The following is a 25,332-nucleotide window of genomic DNA, read 5'->3' as shown; positions in this document are numbered from 1 at the left end:
GTCTGTTCTAAAGAAACCATAGACAACTCTCATTACAGAAAGTTCTCATGAGGCCAAATATCATTTCCAGACCATGTCTGTGACAAAACTGGAAGTGTGGGAATGTCAGAATCTGATATTCTAATATTTTGCAACATTAAATGTCACATACAGTAGTCAAACCACAAAAGTTTACTCACAAACTATGTTATTTCCTTTTGCATATAGCTTACATTGTATATACATAAATTGGTGATACTTGAGCTTAGGGCAAAAAGGATCCATAAATCCTTCAACAAAAAAGGATTTTTTCTTTAAGATATTAAATAATTGTAAGGAAATCTTAACAAGAGCACCGCCTTGCGAGGTGAAGGGACTCTCATTTTCAATCACAAAGGAGGGAGGAGTGGAGTGAAGAGGGGTGTATAGTGTGGGGTTGTGGACATTTATTACATTATCTTCCAAAAAAGCGAGGGGGGGGGGGGTTTGGGTGCGATGGTTGGACGGTATTTCAAACATAACCGTTTAAAAAAAAAAATGGGGGGGGTATAGTGTGAGGGTGTGGTGATAATTTGTGAGATGATCTTAAAAAAAAAAAAAAAAAAAAAAAAAATCAAAAAAAAAATTGGGAGGGGGGGGTGGGGGGGGGTGGGGGTATAGTGTGAGGGTGTGGTGGTCATTTGTGAGATGATCTTAAAAAAAAAAAAAAAAAAAAAAAATTAGGGGGGGGGAGGGGGAGGGGGGGAGGGCACGGGGGATGGTTTGGGTGAAGTCTATTGTGGTATGTCAGGTAAGAGTAGTTTCATCAAAGTATCAATCAAATCTAATCATAAATAAAGAAGTTATGGCAATTTTAGCAAAATTTAATAATTTGACCTTGAGAGTCAAGGTCATTCAAAGGTCAAAGTAAAATTCAAGTTGCCAGGTACAGTAACCTCATGATAGCATGTAAGTATTTGAAGTTTGAAAGCAATAGCCTTGATACTTCGAGTGGATCGAAACACAAAATTTAACCATATATTAAAAGTTACTAAGTCAAAAAAGGGCCATAATTCCATAACAATGACAACCAGAGTTATGCAACTTGTCCTTTTACTGTACCCTTATGATAGTTTGTGAGTGTTCCAAGTATGAAAGCAATATCTATGATACTTTAGGGGTAAAGTGGACCAAAACATAAATCTTAACCAAATTTTAAATTTTCTAAGTATAAAGGGCCCATAATTCCGTCCAAATGCCAGTCAGAGCTACATAACTTTGCCTGCACCGTCCCCTTATGATAGTTCATAAATCTTGCAAGTATGAAAGCAATAGCTTTGATACTGTAGGAATAAAGTGGACCTAAACACAAAACTTAATCAAATTTTCAATTTTCTAAGTATAAAAAGGGCACATAATTCTGTCAAAATGCCAGTCAGAGTTACATTACTTTGTCTGCACAGTCCCCTTATGATAGTTAGTAAGTGTTGCAAGTATGAAAGCAATAGCTTTGATGCTTAAGGAATAAAATGGACCTAAACACAAAACTTAACCAAAATTGTCAATTTTCTAAGTATAAAAAGGGCACATAATTCTGTCAAAATGCATGCCAGAGTTATCTAACTTTGCCTGCCCAGTCCCCTCATGATAGTAAGTAAGTGTACCAAGTTTGAATGCAATAGCATTGATACTTACTGAGAAAAGTGGAACTAAACGCAAAACTTAACCAAAATTTTCAATTTTTTAAGTATAAAAAGGGCACATAATTGTGTCAAAATGCACGCCAGAGTTATCTAACTTTGCCTGCCCAGTCCCCTCATGATAGTAAGTAAGTGTACCAAGTTTGAATGCAATAGCATTGATACTTTCTGAGAAAAGTGGACCTAAACGCAAAACTTAACCGGACGCCGACGCCAACGCCGACGCCGACGCCAAGGTGATGACAATAGCTCATAATTTTTTTTCAAAAAATAGATGAGCTAAAAATGAAGCATGCAAATTCATTATTTCTTAAAAAGGCTTCAATTTTCCAAAATAGCTAAGTAAAATAATGGAAAACATGCAATTAACTTACCAATATTTTTCTTCATGTAGTCTCGACTATTCTGCGTATGTCTCCCACTGACATAGCCCTCCTCGAACCCGCCCGAATCCTCATCCTCGTTAGCATACGCCGTATTATCAACTCCAGCTTGATTCTGTTTGCTCTGCGCCTTTTGGAGAGCACGCAGTTTTTCTGAACGTCTTAAGGAAGCACGCAAAAACTCCTGTTCTTTCAATCGTTGTTCCTCACGTTCATTGCGCTTTCGAATTTCTTCCTGGTGGTGCTTAATCCGTAACTGCTCGTCACTGTTAGTGTTTGTTTTACCATTTTTAGCACTTTCTTTAACTGGGGTTGATCGTGGCGAGGAGTGCGTAGAAGACGGAAAGCGAGGTTGAGTTTTTGCTGAGGGATGAAAGTTTTTGGGCACGTCAATGGCCATTTCCCTGTGCTTTTCAGGGTCAAACTCTATAGAACTGTGAACATCCTCAAAACTATCATCCATGTCATATTTATTGAGATGGTTCTGGCTGTTCATCCTCTCCATCAGCAAGTTATCGATCATTGGAGTCTCGTTACTTCCCATACTCGACCCCTTGCTCTTTTTACCTTTCCCCTTTTTTACTTCCTTGTAACCGTTCATATCGGCCATTTCAACATGCCCGTTGGTCATGGGACCAGATTGAGTCATGTACGGCATCGAGGATTGTAAAACTGCCCTCTCCAACGATAAATCCAAAGAACTTTCTGTGGAATAATTTATTTCATCTGTTGCTTGATTTTCACTTTCCCCACCTACATTTTTAGTCATATCAACGGGCGTGAGTTTGTGGTTGAAAAGAAGATCCTCAAGACGACGTTTAGCGTCCTCTTCAACGGCAACTATGTAGGCATTCTGAATGTTTTCTGATGATACTGCAACTGCAAGTACAAGGTGATGTTTAATTTATGACTTTGAATGACAGAAAAATATTCAAATTTAAATGAGCTGTGTAAAGCATGGTCCAGCGGACTCCACAGGCTTATCTAGGCCGACACTTAACACACAAGCAATGTACCTTGTTTTCACAGAAAGGGGCTCAAATATTTTACAATCTATCCTGTTTGAAAAACAAACACAACAAAGCAATTATCAATGGCAACTTTTGTTAATTTACACACATTATCCTTGCGTATTCCATAATTCACAAATAATCATATGTTAAAATTGTATCATTATCATCTTAAAGCACCCTATTTTATCTCAAGGGACCCTTTATCACACGTCTTCAAATACTCCGTTCTAAAAATGCCATATCTTTCTATGTTTACTAACTGAAATAGTTTGCCAATATAAGATACTAATACCAAATACAAATTCCATTCCATTTACTACATACCATTCAGAAGCAAAATGTTGTAGTGTAATCTCTGTTTACCATACCAGGTCTGCCTGTATCAACAGGGGAGATTATCTATACGTTTATTGCTTTATTGCTAGACTATTATTTACAATACCACTGAAAAAGCCATATATATTTGGAAACTATCTCCAGTAAAATGTTGCCAATAACTATTACAGCACACAAAATAATATGTTCCTATTTTTGATACAAAAAATTAACACAGCAACAAAACCAGGAGAAGAAAGAACACAACTGCAAAATAAGAACACAACCTTTGAGTTTGTGAAAAAAAAGACTCAAATTTCTCTCAGTTTTTCAGTGAACACTACAATTTTGCAATAATTTCCTATTTACCACAATAAAACCCACAACACCATACACATTCCTGAGTGATAAACCAGGTCCAGTGCACATTGTGATGGTAATCAAGCAAAGCAAGGCCACGCAAGTTAATTTATGCTGTTGCTAGAGTTGTTTTGAGTCTCTTATAATTGCCATAAAGGGATCTATAATGGATCTAAAGAAAATAAAAGGCCAGGCAGCTTAATATAATACTTTATCACAAGCTGTTAAAACGCTTTCTATATCAGATAATGGGATCTACTAATGGGATCTGTATAGAAAATAGGGTTCAAACTAAATAGTGGTATGTGCTATTTTATCACATGGTTATGAGTTGTCAAAATTTAAAGTGATGCCTCATAACAAAAACTATTCATAAAGAAACAACATTTTAACACATCACAGGTACTTACCATCAAGAGTCTGAAGACAATTTCATAATTTGGTTGCTCAAACAAATTAAATTATTTTTTTTGCGGCAAAGTTAGGTAGTCCTGGTCATTAGTTAATCATGTGTATAATTTGTTATGAGCTAGGTAATATACATGAAACGCATTCTGTGAAAACTGGGCTTAATGCATTTGTACAAGCTTCTCAGGGATGACACAACTTTTGTTGCTGTTTTTGTTTCAAGGTTTCTTTTTAGAAAACACTTAGCAAACTCCAGTTTAGGCAGAAAGTGTTGTCCCTGACTGTTTGGACTGCACAGGCTAGTCTGGAAAAGCACTTGCACATGCATTAAGCCCTGCTTTCCCAGAGCAAGGTCCACTCATATTTATATCCAACAATGGGCAACTCATGTTCCTTATCATCAGGAAGTTAGAAATGAATAAAGTAGATTTTGAACCTGATCGATAACTAATAAATAGTGAAATCAAATGCCTTAATGAAATACAACCAAATAAATAGATTTCTTCTACTTCAGCGCCCATATCCAACGCAATCTGAAAATAGAAACTTGATCCCCAATAATGATAGGCCTCACAAATTAACACAAGTGCACTAGGTCTCTAAAACTTTGTTTCTTACCACCCAGTGTTTAGTGGGATTGCTACAAAAATCATAAGGTGGTTTGAATGGGGGACCATGACAAGACCTGTGAGGAGACATAGCAAGTCATAAAGGTAAACTAAAACCATGGAGAGCATGACAAAACTAACAATGCACAATGAATCATCTCTACATTGTGAACTGTTGTCTTTAATATGCAGTGAAACTTGTGTAGCCCACAACCACAGTAGTGCATTACAGTCTAATGTTAGATTGTCATTAGAAATAAATTTATTGAGAGATGATTAATCAGTTTGTTTTCATGAATTTTGGACAGTACATGTACAGAAAATTGGGGTTAAAGAGAATAGCTTATGATAAACACTACGTGGAATTAGTTTTTCATGACAAACCTTTTAACCAGTTTAATAATGAATGTCAACTCTATTTTATCCATCTATAGATGAATCAGCACTTAATCAAACAACTGGTTGTGTTACATATTTTAAATAAATAACGGGAATAATTTAAGGGTGAATTACACATTATACTTTTCAGACCATATTTCAGTGTTCTTTTTCACCATTTGGGGAATGGGGCCAGATCCCTTAGGATAAGGAAAATTGCAGCCTTTTGAGTAAAATTGTGAAATAGGTCTTGCTGTTTTTTTGGCTAACAAATGTTTTAATATTAACCCTTTCAGTGCGGGAACCGAATTTTAAAGGCCTTTGCAAACAGTTTGGATCCAGATGAGACACCACAAAACGTGGCGTCTCATCTGGATCCAAACTGTTTGCTATTCCGATAGTATTTTTTGAATTTTGTTTTGAAGAAATGCTTATTTTAGAAATTCAGCAGATGACATTTTAGCAGACGACAAATTACCCAGCATGCAAAGGGTTAAGAATACAAGTGATTTCAATATTACATTAACTAAGGTTAAACTTTAAGAGCTTGATGGGAGATGAACTAAGTGTTGATAGTTATATAAAAAAATATTTTTGGAAACCTTCAATTGGGAATTTGTAGATACCATTCAGGAGAAATATATTCCTTTTCCATTGGAAATGGGTCCTGATACAGGCCCCTAATATGAAACAAGAGCTGTGTTTGTGAAACAAAATGCCCCTACGGCACCGCTTTGAAGCCATTTATTTGACCTTTGACCTTGAAGGATGACCTTGACCTTTCACCACTCAAAATGTTGATATATCGATTTGCTATTAAAGTTATGAACACGGTTAAAGATTTGGGACAGACACACACATACAATGACAGACAGACAAATAATTACAATGACAGACTGGCCAAAAACAATATACCCCCCCAGATCATTCCACATTCCATCGGGGGGGGGGGGGGGGGGCCCAGGGGGGGGGGGGGGGTGGAGGACACTGGTGAGCCTAAAATACCCCCCCCCCTGCATCATAGCATTTTGTTGTTATACTACAACTTGAAAAAGGTTGTTATTTACTCCAACAAAAAAACTAACTACACATGATATTGCAGTCATGTTAACAATCCCCCATTAGCTGCAACAAAATACATAGCTTCATGATACGCCAGACACCAACAATTAGACAGCATTATCCACCAGTTACATTGTTCAGTAAATAATTGTGACAGCCAAGATAACACTTTACTTCAGTGTCTGATAACAATTTACTAAAGAAAAGATAACTCTGCTGATAACTCTGTGGTATAAGCATTATTTGATATCCAGGGGAGATAACAATTAACATGTCCGTAAACACACCCTTGTTTTGCATACCAAACAAATATCTCATCTCCTTAGTCAGTACAAAAACAACCAGGTGCAACCTACTTATTTATTGATAAAATAATGCTACACAATGATTAAGAGAAACTTAACTGCTTCTTGCATATACAACCCTACATAATTATATTTGTATTTATTTTTTGGTGCAAGCTATATTTGGCTTTATTTGATTAGCCACATTGGTGTTACAATTAGTACTACATAGATACATAGTCAACCATTAATTTGGTGATGTCAAATTAACCAATAAAATGGTCTTTTGCGTAAGTTGATAAGCTGCACTATTAATAGCTTTAGATTCACAACTTTGAAGGTCATCACATCTGTTATTTAGCACACACAAAAATGAATGCTTTCTTAGGACGCATGAAAACTACAGAAAACCTACAAACAACATGTCAAAGAATGACCATAATTAAACACCACAATCCTCAATATCTCCCATGGCCAGAAGCCACAAGGCAGTAATCTAAAGCCATGTTACCAAACATGGAATCAATACTTGGGATATATATCACTCAAGAAACTTAACAGAGACAGCGTCTTTGAATGCCTCTCGGGAACTGAAATAATGATTCCAACGAGAGGCTAACATCTTGGCAGACAAACACCAGTGGTCAAACTTGACAAAAGCGGCAAGCTTTTTGTTGGTTATTCCTAAATGGAACTGCTCATGTTTAACTAATACAGGCTGAACTATGTGCGTATTTGATAACATTTTTTTCTCAAGATTAAATGTTGGTAAGAATTCAGGCTCTGTCAGACCAAACTGCTTATTTTAACAACAAACATCACAGCCACTTCCTCTAGTAACTGAATTAAGCCAAAGGCTGTTAAACAAAAATGTGAATGTTTACACCAATGTGTAGTCAACTCTACTTTCATGTTAGTAATATTCCACACAGCCTTACTAACTATATGAGCCGCGGTCTGAGAAAGCTGGGCTTAATGCATGTGCATAAAGTGTGGTCCTAGATTAGCCTGTGCAGTCCACACAGGCTAATCAGGGACGACACTTTCCGCTTTTATGGTATTTTTAGTTTCAAGTAAGTCCCTCCTATCCGAAAATCAAGTTTAGGTGGAAAGTGTCTTCCCTTATTAGCCTGTGCGGATTGCACAGGCTAATCTTGGGCAACACTTTATGCGCATGCATTATGCCCACTTTTCTCAGAACACGACCCATATGGCTATCATTCCTTAGTAAAAGGGCTTACATCCCATACAAACTTACGTACTATATGGCTTACACAGCATACAAATAGACAAAATGTAAGCATCTTTTTCACTTTGCAACATCAAATAACAAGAAATAGCATGTCAAAAATTAAATATGACATTTTGTAATCATTGACTTTCCCCGTATAACTAGCTGTAATAATGCCAGTTTCGTAGTGCAAACTTTAGTCAAAATTTCAAACAACATCGCTCCAATTAGAAGTAATATTGGCACTAGATTTGCAAAATGATCTTTATAACACCCATAGCAATAAGACCTAAGATTTATCTTACTCTTATATATTTTGTATTAACTAAAACCGATATTTGAAGTTGAAAACTTTAACAATATTTTGAAATTTTGTTGAAGTGAAATATGTTCATAAAGTTTTAGCCATTGATGTTGAACTGTATTTTTATAATACATGTATGTACAGTCTCTTTATCTCAATTGTGAGTGGCATTTATGTACTATGTTTAAAAGTTATTTTATATATGTTTTACTAGGTACATGATGATGAGACTTTAATAATCTATCTTACCTTATCTTAAAATTCGCATTTCAATGCAAGTTTCATCTGATTAAGATGCAGTTTTTTCAAAAAGCCAATTATTCATGCCAGGTTTATTTTTTAAATTAAACTTTAATCTGAAGCCATATCACTTGGGATTTACCCTTTCATGCCCAATCCTTTTAAAAATATGTGCCCACACCCCTTTCTGTTTTTATGCCCCACCCTTTTAAAATATGTCCCACCATTTTTGTCCCCCTTTATTTGTCAAAGTTTTTGCACATACAGACATGCCCAACCTGCTTTTATTTGCTATTAAATTATGATTTTATAGAGAATTATGCATAGAAAACAGCACAATAAAGTCACTAAAAATGTCAAAAGTTATTCATTCTACAATTTTTCATGAAAAAAGTCACCATTCCATATTTCAGGACCCTTCCTGGTTTTTGTTAGTCTGGTTAAATACCTACATATAAATAAATAATATTTAAGATGAGCACAGAAGACAATTATACTTGAGATATTTTCATGTGAATCACAGTAATGTGCTCACTGTATGTGCTGAATTCAGGCTTGTCATTAAAAGGTTAGTACTAGATCAATTGTGTTCTTTTCGTAATTTTTTATCCTTCTCATTATTCTGGTAAAAGTAATATAATGCTGTGAATTAGATAGTTCAGTTGAATTAATGACGTGTTAAACCAACATGTTAATGCTGGGTAAATGACATTGAAATTTATGGTATACCTATGACGCATACTTATACACTATAAATAAGGAAAACACCTACCTCAATCCAAACAAGAGCATCGCATAACCGGTGCCACGCTCGGCTATGGGTGCAGTTTTGAATAAATGAAAGCTTGTTTTTTTTTTCTTTTTTTTTTAGAGGTCACAATGACCTTGACCTTTGACCTTATGACCCCAAAATGGGTGTTGGGTGTAGAACTCATCAAGGTGCATCTACATAGGAAGTTTCAAAGTTGTAGGTGGAAGCACTTTGATTTTAGAGCCAATGTTTAAGGTTTTAGCACGACGGGAACGGCGGGCGTCAGACGGCGGACGACACGACACGACTAGCTGGCTATGACAATACTTCGGGTTTTTCTCCGAAAACGCCGAGCTAATAAGACCATTTGTATGTAACATCAGTGATTTGTTTTACCCAAAATTACAGCCTCCTACAGGCTTTTTTCTCAATTGCAAACAGTAAACAAGGGACAAAATTGTCACAAAACCAGGTTTTCAATTTGAAAAAAAAAAAGTCTGATAGAGGGAGAAAATTCAAAATGTGCATTGTTACCCTCTTGTGTAAGATTCAATCTATTTTTATTCATGGCAACCTTGATTTCAATTTGAAAAAAAAAAGTCTGATAAAGGGAGACCAACTCAAAATGTGCATTGTTACTGATTTTTTGAAGTTACCCTCATTGTTTCAAAATCAATTTTTTTTATGTCATCGTGACCTTGACCTTGGAGATATTGACGTTATTCTTTCGCGCGACACACTGTCCAAAGATGGTGAACAAATGTGCCAAATGATTTTAATATCTCTACAATGAACGACAAAGTTATGGCCCGGACAAGCTCATGTATGGCCATTTTTGACCTGGCTGTTTCCCAATTGTCAAAAGTAAACAAGATGTGTTTGTGAAACCCTATATCCCCATATATATGACCTTTGCCCTTGAAGGAAGACCTTGACCTTTCACCACTCAAATGTGCAGCTCAATGAGATACACATGCATGCCAAATATCAAGTTGCTATCTTCAAAAGGGGACAAAAATTCCACTCGTCCGCTCGTATTGACGAGTGAAATCTTGAAAGGACGAGTGAATTTCCCTAAAGCTCTCGTCCTACAGGACAAGTGAAAAAATATGATGTTAAAATATGTATTTTTTGACCAGTAAGACTCTTTTTCATTCAATAAAATCATTTATTTTCTTTAAGCAATTCTTTTCCGAAAGTAGAACGCAAATGAACCGGATATTGTAATTGCAAATTTCATTCAGCAGGTGTGCGTTGTTATGCAAGACTCTGTCCCGAGTAAAAATTGGCTTTTCGATGTTAACTTTGCGCTTCCATAATGACAGGGAACCATCCGACTGCTTTCATTACATAAGTATTCAGGGCCCTCAATCTATCAAATCTGCCGCCGAATTTGGGCGGCAGTCCCCTGCCTGAAAAGTATATTTTTTTCCCCAAAAAACTGATTTTTTTCCCTCAGAATTTTTTTTTTACCGATTTATTGTTGAAAATCGACTCCAATATATCACGGTTCTTTGTATCGCGGTTTCCAATATATCGCGAATTGGCTATGGCTCCTAAAAATCTGATGAGCATAATCCCCAAATAACATGTTTTAATCTGAGAATTTGCGGAGATAAAATCAGTTTCAAGCTAGTATTTTACCCTATTTTTCACCCACTTAAAATTTTTGTTTAGTCCGACATTCATAATCCAGTTTTGACCAGATTGTTTGTACATCACTTTAACACCTGTGTACTGCGATAAAATAAACAATAACACCACTTGCCAAACATCACAGGTCATTTAGGGTGTTACCATTCTCTCTTGAATTTGCTTTGAACTGCCGAAACACACCACACATGAAGGTGTATACAATTATAACTGTAAATGTCACAAGTCAATACTGACCTATCTCAACAATCTTTGCACGTAATATACAGTGTAAACAACTTGCTTTTAATTTAGGGGTAAATATCCCTCAGTTTGTCCAGATGCACTACTATTAAAGCCCATGCTGTCCATGAGGAAAATGACGTCATTTTGTACATGGGGGTCTAATTTCTTCATGCTTTCTTGAACAATAAAACTTGGCAATTGTTTTTGGATGACAAATTTAATTATACGCATTTGAAAATACTTGAATGTAATAATGTTTTGTGTTACATGTAAACCAATGATTAACATATGGATATAACACATACTTCAAAAAGGTAGGTAAATAGCGTGTTTTGAGATTGCCAAACTAAGCTAATGCATACACACATAAACATGCGTGAATAACCTGACAATTTATATCGCGCCGGATATATCATGGTCGCGATCTTTGACTTTCAACAGCGCTATATTGGACCCCTTCAACAGCGCTATATTGGACCCCTTTCAACAGCGCTATATTGGACCCCTTCAACAGCGCTATATTGGACCCCTTCAACAGCGCTATATTGGACCCCTTCAACAGCGCTATATTGGACCCCTTCAACAGTGCTATATTGGACCCCTTCAACAGCGCTATATTGGACCCCTTCAACAGCGCTATATTGGAGTTGCAGTGTGAAAACAAGTTTAAGAACTTTGCATGCAATTGGACACAGCACTAGCTTGTTTTAGGAACAAAAAGGACATAATGGTGGACTTTTAAATAAGATTACTGCTATATAGATTGAGTTATAGTACACTTTTCTGTCCTATAGACAGTCACATATATAGAACAAGGGCTGTTTGTAAAACATGCATGCCCCCCATATGGGCTGTCCGTTGTACTGGCAGCCATTGTGTGAATACGACTTTTGTCACTGTGACCTTGACCTTTGACCTAGTGACCTGAAAATCAATAGGGGTCATCTGCGAGTCACGATCAATGTACCTATGAAGTGTCATGATCCTAGGCAAAAGCGTTCTTGATTTTACTATTTCGGGTCACCGTGACCTTGACCTTTGACCTTGTGACCTCAAAATCAATAGGGGTCATCTTCGAGTCATGATCAATCTACCTATGAAGTTTCATGATCCTAGGCATATGCGTTCTTGAGTTATCATCCGAAAATCATTTTACTATTTTGGGTCACCGTGACCTTGACCTTTGATTTAGTGACCTGAAAATCAATAGGGGTCATCTGCGAGTCATGATCAATCTACCTATAAAGTTTCATGATCCTAGGCATATGCGTTCTTGAATTATCATCCGAAAATCATTTTACTATTTCGGGTCACCGTGACCTTGAACTTTGACCTAGTGACCTCAAAATCAATAGGGGTCATCTGCGAGTCATGATCAATCTACCCATGAAGTTTCATGATCCTAGGCGTATGCGTTTTTGAGTTATCATCCGGAAACCATTTACTATTTCGGGTCACCGTGACCTTGACCTTTGACCTAGTGATCTCAAAATCAATAGGGGTCATCTGCGAGTCATGATCAATCTACCCATGAAGTTTCATGATCCTAGGCGTATGCGTTCTTGAGTTATCATCCGGAAACCATTTTACTATTTCGGGTCACGGTGACCTTGACCTTTGACCTAGTGACCTCAAAATCAATAGGGGTCATCTGCAAGTCATGATCAATGAACCTACAGACAGACCGACATGAGCAAAGCAATATACCCCCTCTTCTTCGAAGGGGGGCATAAATATATGTTTATAACAGTTAAACACAGTTGTTGTTTCTTGTTATAAAAATTCCCCCATTTACAAAAAATTCCCCCTCCTTAGGGCTGCAGACCCCTTCCCCCAAAGTAGTGTGAGGGCGCTGGTATTGATTTTAAAAGAATTATTTTACCAGAAAGAACGGTTTTAAACCAGTCTGAATTTTGTCTGAAAAAATGTCTGACATACGAGTGTTCTTTAAAAGGGGCGGGGCGATGTTCAAACGTCCAAAACGGAAGCACGCGAGCATTAGCAAAGGAAATTACAGCAGTCAGTGTAGGAAAAGACCAAACGTTCGCGAACTGTCCAAAATGAGTGGTTTGATGAATATTCGTGGGGACTCTGAAATCTTTATTTCACACATATTTAAAGGACGAGTGCATGTGTTTGCAGGACGAGTGAACATTTGAATGCACTGGTCCTGCAGGACAAGTGCAGTTTAGAAATATTTTTGTCCCCTGTTCAATATTGCAAAAGTGAAAATTATATGAGCGATTTGTACCCATATATTTGACCTTTGACCTTGAAGGATGACCTTGACCTTTCACCACGCAAAATGAGCAGCTCCATGAGTTACACATGCATGCCAAATACGAAGTTGCTAACTTCAATATTGCAAAAGTTATGGCAAATGTTTAAGTTTGCGCAAACAAACAAAGCAACAAACCAACAGACAGGGCAAAAAAAACAATATGTCCCCCAGTTTAGTGGTAAGGGACATAAAAAGGCTGTTTCCCAATGGCAAAAAGTAAAAAAAAACAACATAACAATCGGATAACAATTTCCCCAAAAATATGCCAGACTTTTCCAACTAGAGCTTTGTCACAGACGTGACGTATACCCCCACCTGCAGCGATTTTCCTTGTCCAATTGGGAAAAGTACCCGTACCGGTCCGATTGGGAAAAATTGAGTCGTGAAAACCTCAAAATTGGGAAAAATCGAGTCGTGAAATCCTGAAATTGGGAAAATCGCGTCGTGAAGTTTGGGTCTTATTGAATACATCATACAGTTCATACTTAATTGAACATACCCATTTAAATAATCATTTGCAGGCATGCCTTAATGACCATTAAGTTATAAAGTTTATATAAATAACAAAATATTATAAAGAACACACCAAATCAATTACTAGTTGTTTAATCTCTTTTAAAGCAATGTCTCTCTCTTTCATTTTTGTGAAATTTCAACAATCTTTGATGTTTAATCATCACTCAGTTGCTTGCATCCCTCCCTGCACAGCATCATTATTGCTGTCAATGTGGTCCTGTGATTGATGGTTCCGATTGGTTTTTTGGCATAATATTTGCTATTATGACTCATTTCAAACTACGATAAGGTTACAAACCGACGTAAAACAGTACGCTGGCTGCCTGGCAAAAGAACCGGAAACAGTAACAACTCTATTGATTGAATGCGCTGAATAATAAAACCCGAAATTAATCGAGCGCGTGGTTACACACAACTATACGATTTTCTTTGTTCGCTCGCCGAAAGTTGGTTTTTTTACGAAACTTTCTATCGTTTTGAGAAAAAATTCGGACGCTGATTGGGATTTTTCCAGATGCCGATTGGGAATTTGGGAATTTTCGCTCGATTGGGAAAGTACCGTTTTGGGAATTTGGGAATTTTCGTTCGATTGGGAAAGTACCGTTTACCGGTACTTTATAAAGAAGGAGGAAAATCGCTGCACCTGTTGCATTGACACAGACTATTTTGCATGCTGTCTTCACAAAACAAGAGAATCAAATTTATGGTGATTTTTAAGAATTATAATGCCATTATCATTTATGGCAATTTAGACCTTTGAACTCTTAAATTCTTTCGCATGACATGCCGTCCAAATTTATGGCCATTTTTTACTTTTGAACTCCAAGTTGACCTAGACTATGGAGTTATCGACATAATTCTTTCCCATGACACATCGTCCAATGATTGTGAACAAATGTACCAGGTATTTTTAAAAATCTCACAATAAATAACATAGTTATGGCCCAGGCAAGATCATTTATGGCCATTTTTGACCTTTGAACTCACAGTGTGACCTTGACGTTGCAGATATTGATGTTATTCTTTCGCGAGACACACCGTCCAATGATAGTGAACAAATATGCCAAATGATTTTAAAATCTCACAATGAATGACATAGTTATGGCCCGGACAGGCTCATTTATGGCCATATTTTACCTTTGAACTCAAAGTGTGACCTTGACCTTGGAGATATCGACGTAATTCTTTCCTGCGACATACCGTCCAATGATGGTGAACAAATGTGCTAAATGATTTTAAAATCTCACTATGAACGACAAAGTTATTGCCTTGACAAGCTCATTTATGGCCATTTTTAATCTATGAACTCAAAGTGTGACCTTGACCTTTGAGATATTGACCTAATTCTTTCGCGCGACACACCGTCCCATGATGGTTAACAAATTTGCCAAATGATTTTAAATTCTCACAATAAATTATAAAGTTATGGCTCGGACAAGCATTTGACCCTTGAACTCCAAGTGTGACCTTGACCTTGGAGATATAAACATACCTTTTTCACGCGACACACCGTCCCATGGTGGTGAACAAATGTACCAAGTTATTTTAAAATCTAACGATAAATGACATAGTTATGGTCCGGACAAACTTTTGGTTTAAAACACAATTAGTGACTCTGTGACCTAGTTTTTGACCCGGCATCACCCATATTCAAAATTGACCTATACATTATCAAAATACAACTTGTGACCAAGTTGGGTAACCTTGACGATGCAGATATCAACATAATTCTTTCGCGCAACACACTGTCCAATAATGGTGAACAAATGTGCCAAATAATTTTAAAATCTCACAATGAACAACATAGTTATGGCCCGGAAAACTAATTTATGGCCATTTGTGACCTATGAACTCAAAGTGTGACCTTGACCTTGAAGTTATCAATGTAATTCTTTCGCGTGACACATCGTTCAATGATGGTGAACAAATATGCCAAATGATTTTAAAATCTCACAATGAACGACATAGGTATGGCCCGGACAAGCTCATTTATGGCCATTTTTGACCTTTGAACTCAAAGTGTGACCTTGACCTTTGAGAAATCGACGTAATTCTTTTGCGCGACACACCGCCCCATGATGGTTAACAAATTTGCCAAATGATTTTAAAATCTCACAATAAATGATAAAGTTATGGCCTGGACAAGCATTTGACCCTTGAACTCCAAGTGTGACCTTGACCTTGGAGATATCAAAGTACTTTTTTCACGCGACACACCGTCCCATGATGGTTAACAAATGTACAGAGTTATTTTAAAATCTTACGATAAATGACATAGTTATGATCCGGACAAACTTTCGGTTTAAAACACACTAAGTGACCCCGTGACCTAGTTTTTGAACCGGCATGACCCATATTCAAACTTGACCTATACATCATCAAAATACAACTTGTGACCAAGTATGGTGAAAATCGGATGAAATTTCGGGACAGACCCACATACCAACCGACCAACAAAGTGAACTCAGTGTGACCTTGACATTGCAGATATGGACGTAATTCTTTCGCGCAACACACCGTCCAATAATGGTGAACAAATGTGCCAAATGATTTTAAAATCTCACAATGAACAACATAGTTATGGCCCGGACAAGATCATTTATGGCCAATTTTGACCTATGAACTCAAAGTGTGACCTTGGAGTTATGGATGTTATTCTTTCGCGCGACACACTGTCCAATGATGGTGAACAAATATGCCAAATGATTTTAAAATCTCACAATGAATGACATAGTTATGGCCCGGACAAGCTCATTTATGGCCATTTTTGACCTTTGAACTCAAAGTGTGACCTTGACCTTGGAGATATCGACATAATTCTTTCGCGCGACACCATCCAATGATGGTGAACAAATGTGCCAAATGATTTTAAAATCTCACTATGAACGACAAAGTTATTGCCCAGAGAAGCTCATTTATGGCCATTTTTAATCTTTGAACTCAAAGTGTGACCTTGACCTTCCAAATATTGACGTTATTCTTTCGCGCGACACACCGTCCCATGACGGTTAACAAATTTGCCAAATGATATTAAAATCTCACAATAAATGATAAATTTATGGCCCGGACAAGCATTTGACCCTTGAACTCCAAGTGTGACCTTGACCTTGGAGATATCAACGTACTTTTTTTCACGCGGCACACCGTCCCATGATGGTGAACAAACCAAGTTATTTTAAAATATAAAGATAAATGACATAGTTATCGTCCGGACAAACTTTCTGTTTAAAACACACTACGTGACCCCGTGACCTAGTTTTTGACCTGGCATGACCCATATTCAAACTTGACCTATACATCATCAAAATACAACTTGTGACCAATTTTGGTGAAGATCGGATGAAATTTCTGGACAGACCAACAGACCGACCGACAAAGTGACTCCTATATAGCCCCCATTACCAATGGTAAAGAAGTGACTCCTATATAGCCCCCATTACCAATGGTAATGGGGGTATAATAAACTCAATAATTGGGTAGAAAGAGAGATTATTACACAAAAATTTAATTCCCTAGCACTTTATAATAATTTTTTTAGACAGTAGTTAAACATGCAAAATACATGTATATAAAATATATATGAGAATTTAAAATCATTTTCATAATTTTTCAAAATTTCATGGTCTATCGTGCTTTTTTTAAATAAAAAAAATCACAGGCAGTAAAAATATAACATGAAAAAAAATCAGTGCACAAAAATAAAGATAAAAATTTCACAAGAATACACAACACATTTGCATGCCATAAATTGAAAGATTCCCACTACTTTGACAGTGTAGAATAAGGTAATAGTTTTCCAATGCAAATATTGATTTTGAGATCTTAAATGTCATGAATATGCAGATTTGCATAGTCATAAAACATTGAATGTTATGTGTAAGCTACATTAAACAAATTCCTTGTATAAATTCAATAAAGACATGGATTGGAATGATAATGTTACAAATGTTAACTTACGATAATGCTAATTAAATACAACACATTTGTAACATTTAAGCTTACAAGCAAACAGACCTGGTTTGAGATTATTGCTACAAACATGTATGGCCATTAAATAAATATATTTGATTATTGGAACTTTGATATTCAAATAAGGTTCTTTAATCAGCGATTTCAATTGAAGCAGAATCCTGCGTTTTGATGAAAGCAAATGGCAATGTTTCTCAGTTTTGTCTACATGAAAAAATTAGCCTTGTATCATTTTGACACATTTTTTTATGAATAAACCAACTTTCAAAAGGACAAGAAATGATCTTCTATGCTACAAATAATGCTTTTTGAAAAGGTTTTCACCATGATTATGATAAATAAGCTATAACAAATTATTAAAAATTCATTAATGAACAAATTTGAAGTTACTTGGAGTATTTAGATCCTTAGCATTTTCATTTGACCCCTAATACTTTGAACACTCGGGTCAATTTGACCACTGGTTTTCAAAATCTACTGAAATCCCTGTTTAATATACCTGATTTATGGAATAAAATTTTTAATATGGTGCTATTTTTCAATGCATTACAAAACAACCCAGTTATAACTTGGCAAACATGTACAAGAAGTGAATTACCAAACTACAACACAATACAGTGCTTTCCACAGGCAATTTAACGGTCCCTCAGCGGGGCGCTTGAATTTCGAAATCAGAGTCCCCGGGGCGCCTGAAATTTTCCGATCAGTGTATTCTGACAGTTATTGCAGCTTAAGATCAAAGCGATATCTACTTTTAAATCATGCAGCCGACTCGTGACGTACATGTAATTGCCACAGAAATCTTAGCCAGTTACTTAGAAGACTGATGATGGCAACCGGCCGTAATCCTCATGGACAACGTGAATTTCATGCATAATTCCGTCAAAACATTTATTCGACTCGTTAAGTGTTTAAACAAATTTTCGTTGAATTCATAACGCAACTGTTAATATTGGTTGAAATCTCAAATGGGAATAATTTAATTTGTAATCCGAAAACCCATTCACGTAAGTCGATGTTAACCCATTTTTAATCCGAAACACACTTAATCCGAAACACACTTAATCCGAAACACACTTCCGAATATAAATGTTACCGCAACGTTGAAATATTCTTGCTTCAAACTAGCAGTGCAAATTTATTTTGTGTCAAATCTTTTTCTCAATTAAAAAGAGCGCGAAAGTTATGCAGCATGTACAATGTCGCATCATTTGCATATAAAGCGTGCGTGTATTGAGCGTTTTAACAAGCACACAACACGTCAGGGGATTGACGCTAGTTCAGTGGCAATATTTCATCAAATCTATAGTCACTTAAAATTTATTTGATGCTATAGAGAAATGGCTAGGTTTGTGTTGAAGAAATAATTGAGAGCTTTTATCCTAAATATTTACCAAAGTGATTTATAAAAACGGAATAAACGGGATTTATATCGGGTAATATAAAAATCCCTCCCAGTTATAGTCAGAATTGATTGCTCTGGAGTAACACGTAGACATAAATAGAAACTTGAAAAGTAGTGAGTATACAGTAATAGAGTCGGGTTGAAACGGATGTATTGCGGAATCGTTTGAGTCGGAATTTTAATATCTATGTGGGAAAGTTTTAAAACAATTAAACAATACATATTTTTAAATGACTTGGGGATTTTCTTGAAGAGTCATAGCGCACCAAATGACGTCTTTTGACACTGTTTTTTTTTTAGTTATAACGCACCACAGAACGTCTTTTGACATGTTAATTTTTTTTAAAAATCAACGTCGGGAGGGGACACCCCTCCAGAACCATCCCTATCAGCCCCAGGGCGCCTGACAAAAATCCTGTGGAAAGCACTGCAATATAATGAAGTATGCTGCACTATTAACCTTTGTTTGTTAGGTGAATAGGGTAATTATATGATGACCAGGTCCTGTAGATTCATAATGGAACAAGTCAGCTATTAAATGAACTTTTTAAAACATATGAAAAATATCATAAGAATGATCCAATCTGCAACAGCAGAGATGTGAATTAAATTGTTTCCCAATTATTAAAGATATGACCATCGATGTTTTACCTTGCTTATCACCCTTCTTTCTTTTGACACGAAGATGAATCGACTTCGATTTAATGCACTGAAAAATAACAGTATTACTTGGTTGGTATACAATCAATGAGACAACACAAACATGTGCAAAGAACAAGCAGAATGAACAACTGTCAATGACTTAACTATATGCAGTTGATAAACAGATGCCTCATAGCAAGAACCAGTCAGGACTGCCAAATTAAATTTAATTTCATTAGAATGGCTTTGTAAAACATTGTTGGATTGGATACATATTGTATCATATTTTATGTCTTTATTTCATTCACATGTAAATGGAAAATTTAAAGAAAAATTAAATATAAGAAACATGGCTTTCAGGGCCCTCAATCTATCAAATCTGCCGCCGAATTTCGGCGGCAGTCCCCCACCTGAAAAGTATACTTTTTTCCCCTTTTTGGGGGAAAAATTCCCCTAAAAAAAAAAAATTTTTTTTTTTTTTTTTTTAAATAGAAAGATGTGTCTCATGATTATTATATCTCAATTCTATTTACATTTAATCTTTTCAAACATACTAAATTATGAAAAATGCAATGAATATAGTGCAAACATGTACAAATGAAATAATGAGAGAGTAAGTAAAAAAATCCTCCAAAAAGGGCAACGCCGCGAAAATTCCCCCTCCTAAGGGCTGCAAACCCCTTCCATCAAAGTAGTGTGAGGGCCCTGGCTTTTTCTCACTTGTTTGTCAATATGACTTTTACATGTACCTGTGAAATTGTGAATTACCGTGTCAGTTTACTTTGAATTTGGAAAAAGAATTAATTAATTGTTTGATACATGACTGTTAAATCATTATTGATGAAACATGTATAAAAGACAAAGATAACAAATACAACTATGCAATCCTACCCATAAAGGTTATTTTTCCAAATATCTGAGAGTCAAACCTTGGCTTCCCTTGGGAAAGGTATTGTAGTTGGGAAATCATATACTTATTGGACATATGGCTAAATGAAAGCTGTAAATTCAGCAAAACAACGCTTGCATCTACACATTTTGTGTACTGGTATAGTTCAAAAACAAGTATTAAAATAATTCCATAACAAATGTATTCCACGCTTTTAATAGCTTTTGATGGAGAATTAACAAAATGTGTCCATGTTTTATGTATCACACAACGTCCAGCTTTTATTTGTTACAGCCTGTGCCATTTGAATTGGAAAAATTAGCGTGATAAACCGTGAAATTGGGAAAAATAGCGCAATTAACCATGAAATTGGGAAAAATTTAGCATTATAAATATGATTATAAGTAACAGAATTAATATTGTTTTTAAGTTCATGTTCAGGGGGTTTTCTTAAGCCATTTTAGGAAAAGGAGTCTGGTCAAATTGGGAATTTTTTTTAATCAATAAAAGTGGCAAATTTAGGAATTATTTATCTACAAAAGGACTAAACTAAAGTGATATATTGTGTAGGATGTATGAAAAAATAAAGTAGAGTTAAAAGAGACTGACTTCTTTCTTAAAAAAAAAAAAAAATTGGGGGGGGGGGGGAATTTAGATTTTTTGGGGGTAATTTTTATCAGATTTTTGGGGAAAAAACGTGGATTTTTGTGATTGGGAAGCAGCCAAATTTTAGCTGTAATTTTAAGCAAAAAAAATCACTGACGTTGCAGGTGTTAAATAAACACATGTGCAAACAAGAAATGTGTTTGTCTGAAACACTATGTCCCCTTCTGCGTCGCTTTGATTTTTTTTTACCTTTGACCTTGAAGAATGATCTTGACCTTTTACCACTCAAAATGTACAGCTCCATGAGATACACATGCATGCCAAATATGAAGTTGATATCTTCAATATTGCAAAAGTTATGGCAAAATGTTGAAGTTGGAGCAAACAAACCAACAGACAGGCCAACAGACAGGGCAAAAACAACATGTCCCCCACTACATGTATAGTGGTGGGGGACATAAAAACTAAGTGTTGAATACACTGTGTGTGGGATTTAAGGATTTCATTAGGACCAATATATACAAACAGGATCTCAACCAACAAAGAGACAAATTGTGACAGTATTAACAAAGTAAATATGATCCAAACTTTTATTCTGAACGAGTACATGTAATTAGTACGGTAAATCAATTATCCTTAAGAAAATAACTTTTTTAATGCCTTGTAATATAATTCTACTCCAAAGTTCATGTTAATGTTTTTGACAACTTTTTAGATTATATAAAGGTTGTTTTTTTTTGTAAAAAAATGAGGTCAAAATATAAGTCTGATCAAGTTCAAAATATTTTGAAATATTTATCAAATTATGAATCATGTAGCACGAATACTTCGACATAATCTTCTGAAATTTATTGACCTCTAGTGGGACCGTTTATAATGTACGTCACGCTCCAGCGGGGAGTAGGTGTAAGAAAGTATGACAGATTGTGACATGGGGGAGTGGGGGTCAGACCATGTGTGATGTCACACATTATTTACTTTTTATATTTGTTATTTATTATTATTTTAAGTAGAATCTAATAGCTTTAAAAATAATTTTCAACAAGAGATGTGTTTGTCAGAAACACAATGCCCCATTATGCGCCGCTTTGAAGCCATATATTTGACCTTTGACCTTGAAGGATGACCTTGACCTTTCATCACTCAAAATGTGTAGCTCCATGAGATACACATGCATGCCAAACATCAAGTTGCTATCTGAAGTGACATATAAGTTTAGTTATGAGCATTTTTCGAAACCTAAATGTGAAACCTAAATGCAAAGTGTGACAGAAAGACATTATTATTTCTATACTGACCGCTGCATAATTATATTACTGAGAGACAAATTCGTAATTTAATTTTTACAGATAAATAGTAATTATTAAAGGGGCCTTTTCACAGATTTTGGCATGTTTTGAAGTTTGTCATTAAATGCTTTATATTGATAAATGTAAACATTGGATCTAAAAAGGTTCAGTAAAAAATCAAGAATAAAATTTAAAAAGAAAAAAAAAGTATCCCGCAGCAGGGCTCGAACCAGTGATCCCCGGAGTCCTGGAGTAAAAACAAGTAAAAAGCAATTAATCCGCTCGGCCATCCTGCCAAGTATGTGTGAGTGAGGTATTTTATACTTTATATAAGCAATCTTCGTAGTTTCACAAAATTAAACGACAACAACAGAACTCTCCAAATTATTCAATCGTTTCGCGTTGCAACGCTTTATAATTTTCAGGTTTTTTTAATCGTCAAAAGATGCATATAATGGGTATATTAGACCATGGTACCTGTTCAGTATTACTGTTTCCTCACAAATATCATAACTAAAACAAAAATTTGCGAATCTGAAACAACTTTTTTTAATTTTGTCAATTTACCAAAACATGAAAAGATCCCTTTAATAAAGGAAATTTTGAGGATTCAGATGTAATATTTATAATATTGAATCATTATTATTATCAAGATTCGCTAATCTTCTTATTATCCTGTGAACATGATTGGAAGATATCTAAAACTTGACTTCACCTACATGTACTGCCAATTAAAAAACAATTACATTTTACTTAGGTGTTATTTAAAAATAATAAGTGTTTGAAAGTGTGACATACTTCTCAGTTTAGGGGCGGGTTTCCTAGATAAGTGTCAGTTTGTGACAAAGGGGATGGAGGGGGTGGTCAAAAATAGTGTGACATACTTTAAGGACGGTCCCCTATGATCTATCCTAGCATCGTGCATCAATCGCAAGTTACAAGTTTTTACGAAGATATTGAACAGTTAACGTTCATTATTATTCAGGGATATTAATCGTGATACACTTTCATAACAAAGTAATATGTTTAAACTTATAATTTCAAATGAAAACTATCTGACTTTGCAAGGTACGGCTGACACCTCAGTAATTAACATACCTGGACATATTTAAGTCAACACCCAAAATATTTACCTGTGAAAATAGTCCGTCAATTTATTAATGTGATATATTCAATGACACGGTCAAACAGACTTGTGTAGGACACTATATTTATTGCAGTAATGTTTACAATTATTTCAATACTACCCGAATAAAATATTCCACAGAGAAAGATTATGAAAATTGACTTCCTAACAGTCGATTTTTCTCATTCAAGATGGCTGACTAAATAGGTCATTTGGGCCGCTTAGATCATGCACAATATCATACAAAAATCAAAGCACCGAAAGCACTCATGATGTGATTTATATAAATGCAGGTTGTTGATGAGTATTTACAGGGTTTTTTTCCACTTTTTGGGAAGATAGCCCATGGCTTTGGAATTGGGAATTTTATCGGCATTTTCATGAAATTGGGAAAATTAATTCATTAGCCTTTTTTTCCACACGAAAAGTCCACTAATTAGGGAAATACTAAATTTGATATAACACTTTATAATCATTAAAATTAAAAGAACAAAATCATAAAATACTTTGTTAGATGTAATTGAATTAAAATTGAGATAAAATATGCATAAGACACTTCTTTCTAAAAAAAAAAAAAAAAAAATATTTTTTTTTTTTTTTGGAAATTGGGAATTTTTTGCCACATTTTGGGAAAAAAGTATACTTTTTGGGAATGGGAACATAGCCGAATTTCGGCTATGAAATCAGGCCAAAAAAAACCCTGATTTACATATTAAAACTGTGAACTCATGCTCATGGTACAAGTTGAGGAAGGTTTTTCAATACTCAGCATATCGTAAACTGATCAAAGATCTAAAATTAGCATTTATTTATCTTTACATAACAAAAAAAATTATATATGATGATTGTAGGTGCATATATTAAGTAATGAATACTTAAAACGGAAAAAAAAAACAGATTTGAATCGCAACAAGCTTAAAGTTTAAAACAAACAAAGAAAGACGCAGGAAGCCTAAAATTATAACTTCTCACATTAGCTCAACTTGAGCACTTGGGGCTAAGGCGAGCAGACAAGTATGGGAAACACTTAAAATGTAATGCATGTTTGTGTCATGTTAATTATGGTTTATGTTTAACCAACTGATTGGAACAAGATAGCATATTTCAAAATATAGGTCACAATCAATGGAAAGGTTAGTTGCTATAGGTGGATAGGCTGATATAGGTGCAAAGGTCAAGGTCATTAGCCTCCACTTTCCATGTATAAAATAGGTAGTAGCAAGCATTGTTTTGCTAGACTAACAGGAAATTCTATGACTTAAAGTACATTCTACTAAACCAGAAATACAGAAAAAAACAGGGCAATTATTAAATGCAGGGGGCAATCAGTTTATGAGATACAGTCAATCTTGTATTTAGAGACCACTAAAGGGAGTAACCAAAAGTGGTCTCTAAATAAAATGGCCTTTAAATAAAAAAGGCCATTTGGGATGAATGCGGACCTTTGATTTTAAATCCAGATATAGGATTATCTCCTTTTGACACAGCGATTTCAGCTTTTGTAATCAAATGAATCTAAATATAAATTAAAAAAATAAAACAATGTTTTACTTAAAATAAGTTGTATTTGTTCTCTCTAATTCTAAATACAATGTAAATGGTTTGCACGGAGACTTGGATTTTTCCGACTCCAAACTCATTTGCGATTAAATTTACGTGCATCTTTACTATTCGACACTTCCAATACCCGAATTTTCTCATTTAATGTTAATACTTTCCATTTTGACATATTAATT

General features: G+C 35.5%; 1 protein-coding gene across 6 annotated transcripts in view; it reads right to left on the bottom strand.

Moving 5' to 3' along the window:
• Positions 1-25,332, bottom strand: part of LOC127875153 (protein PALS1-like) — a 93,086-nt gene that overhangs the window by 34,428 nt on the left and 33,326 nt on the right. For all 6 annotated transcript variants that reach the window (XM_052419997.1, XM_052419996.1, XM_052419999.1 and 3 more), the window contains 2 exons: positions 19,696-19,753; positions 2,033-2,920 (listed from right to left, as the gene is read on the bottom strand). In XM_052419997.1, the coding sequence (XP_052275957.1) occupies positions 2,033-2,920; positions 19,696-19,753 (946 nt within the window). The remainder of the gene's footprint in view (positions 1-2,032; positions 2,921-19,695; positions 19,754-25,332) is intronic.

Source organism: Dreissena polymorpha, chromosome 3, assembly GCF_020536995.1.
Source record: "Dreissena polymorpha isolate Duluth1 chromosome 3, UMN_Dpol_1.0, whole genome shotgun sequence".
NCBI classification, from domain to species: Eukaryota; Metazoa; Mollusca; class Bivalvia; order Myida; family Dreissenidae; genus Dreissena; species Dreissena polymorpha.
The sequence above is the reverse complement of the archived record's forward strand: the minus strand, read 5'-3'. Positions and strand labels throughout refer to the sequence as shown.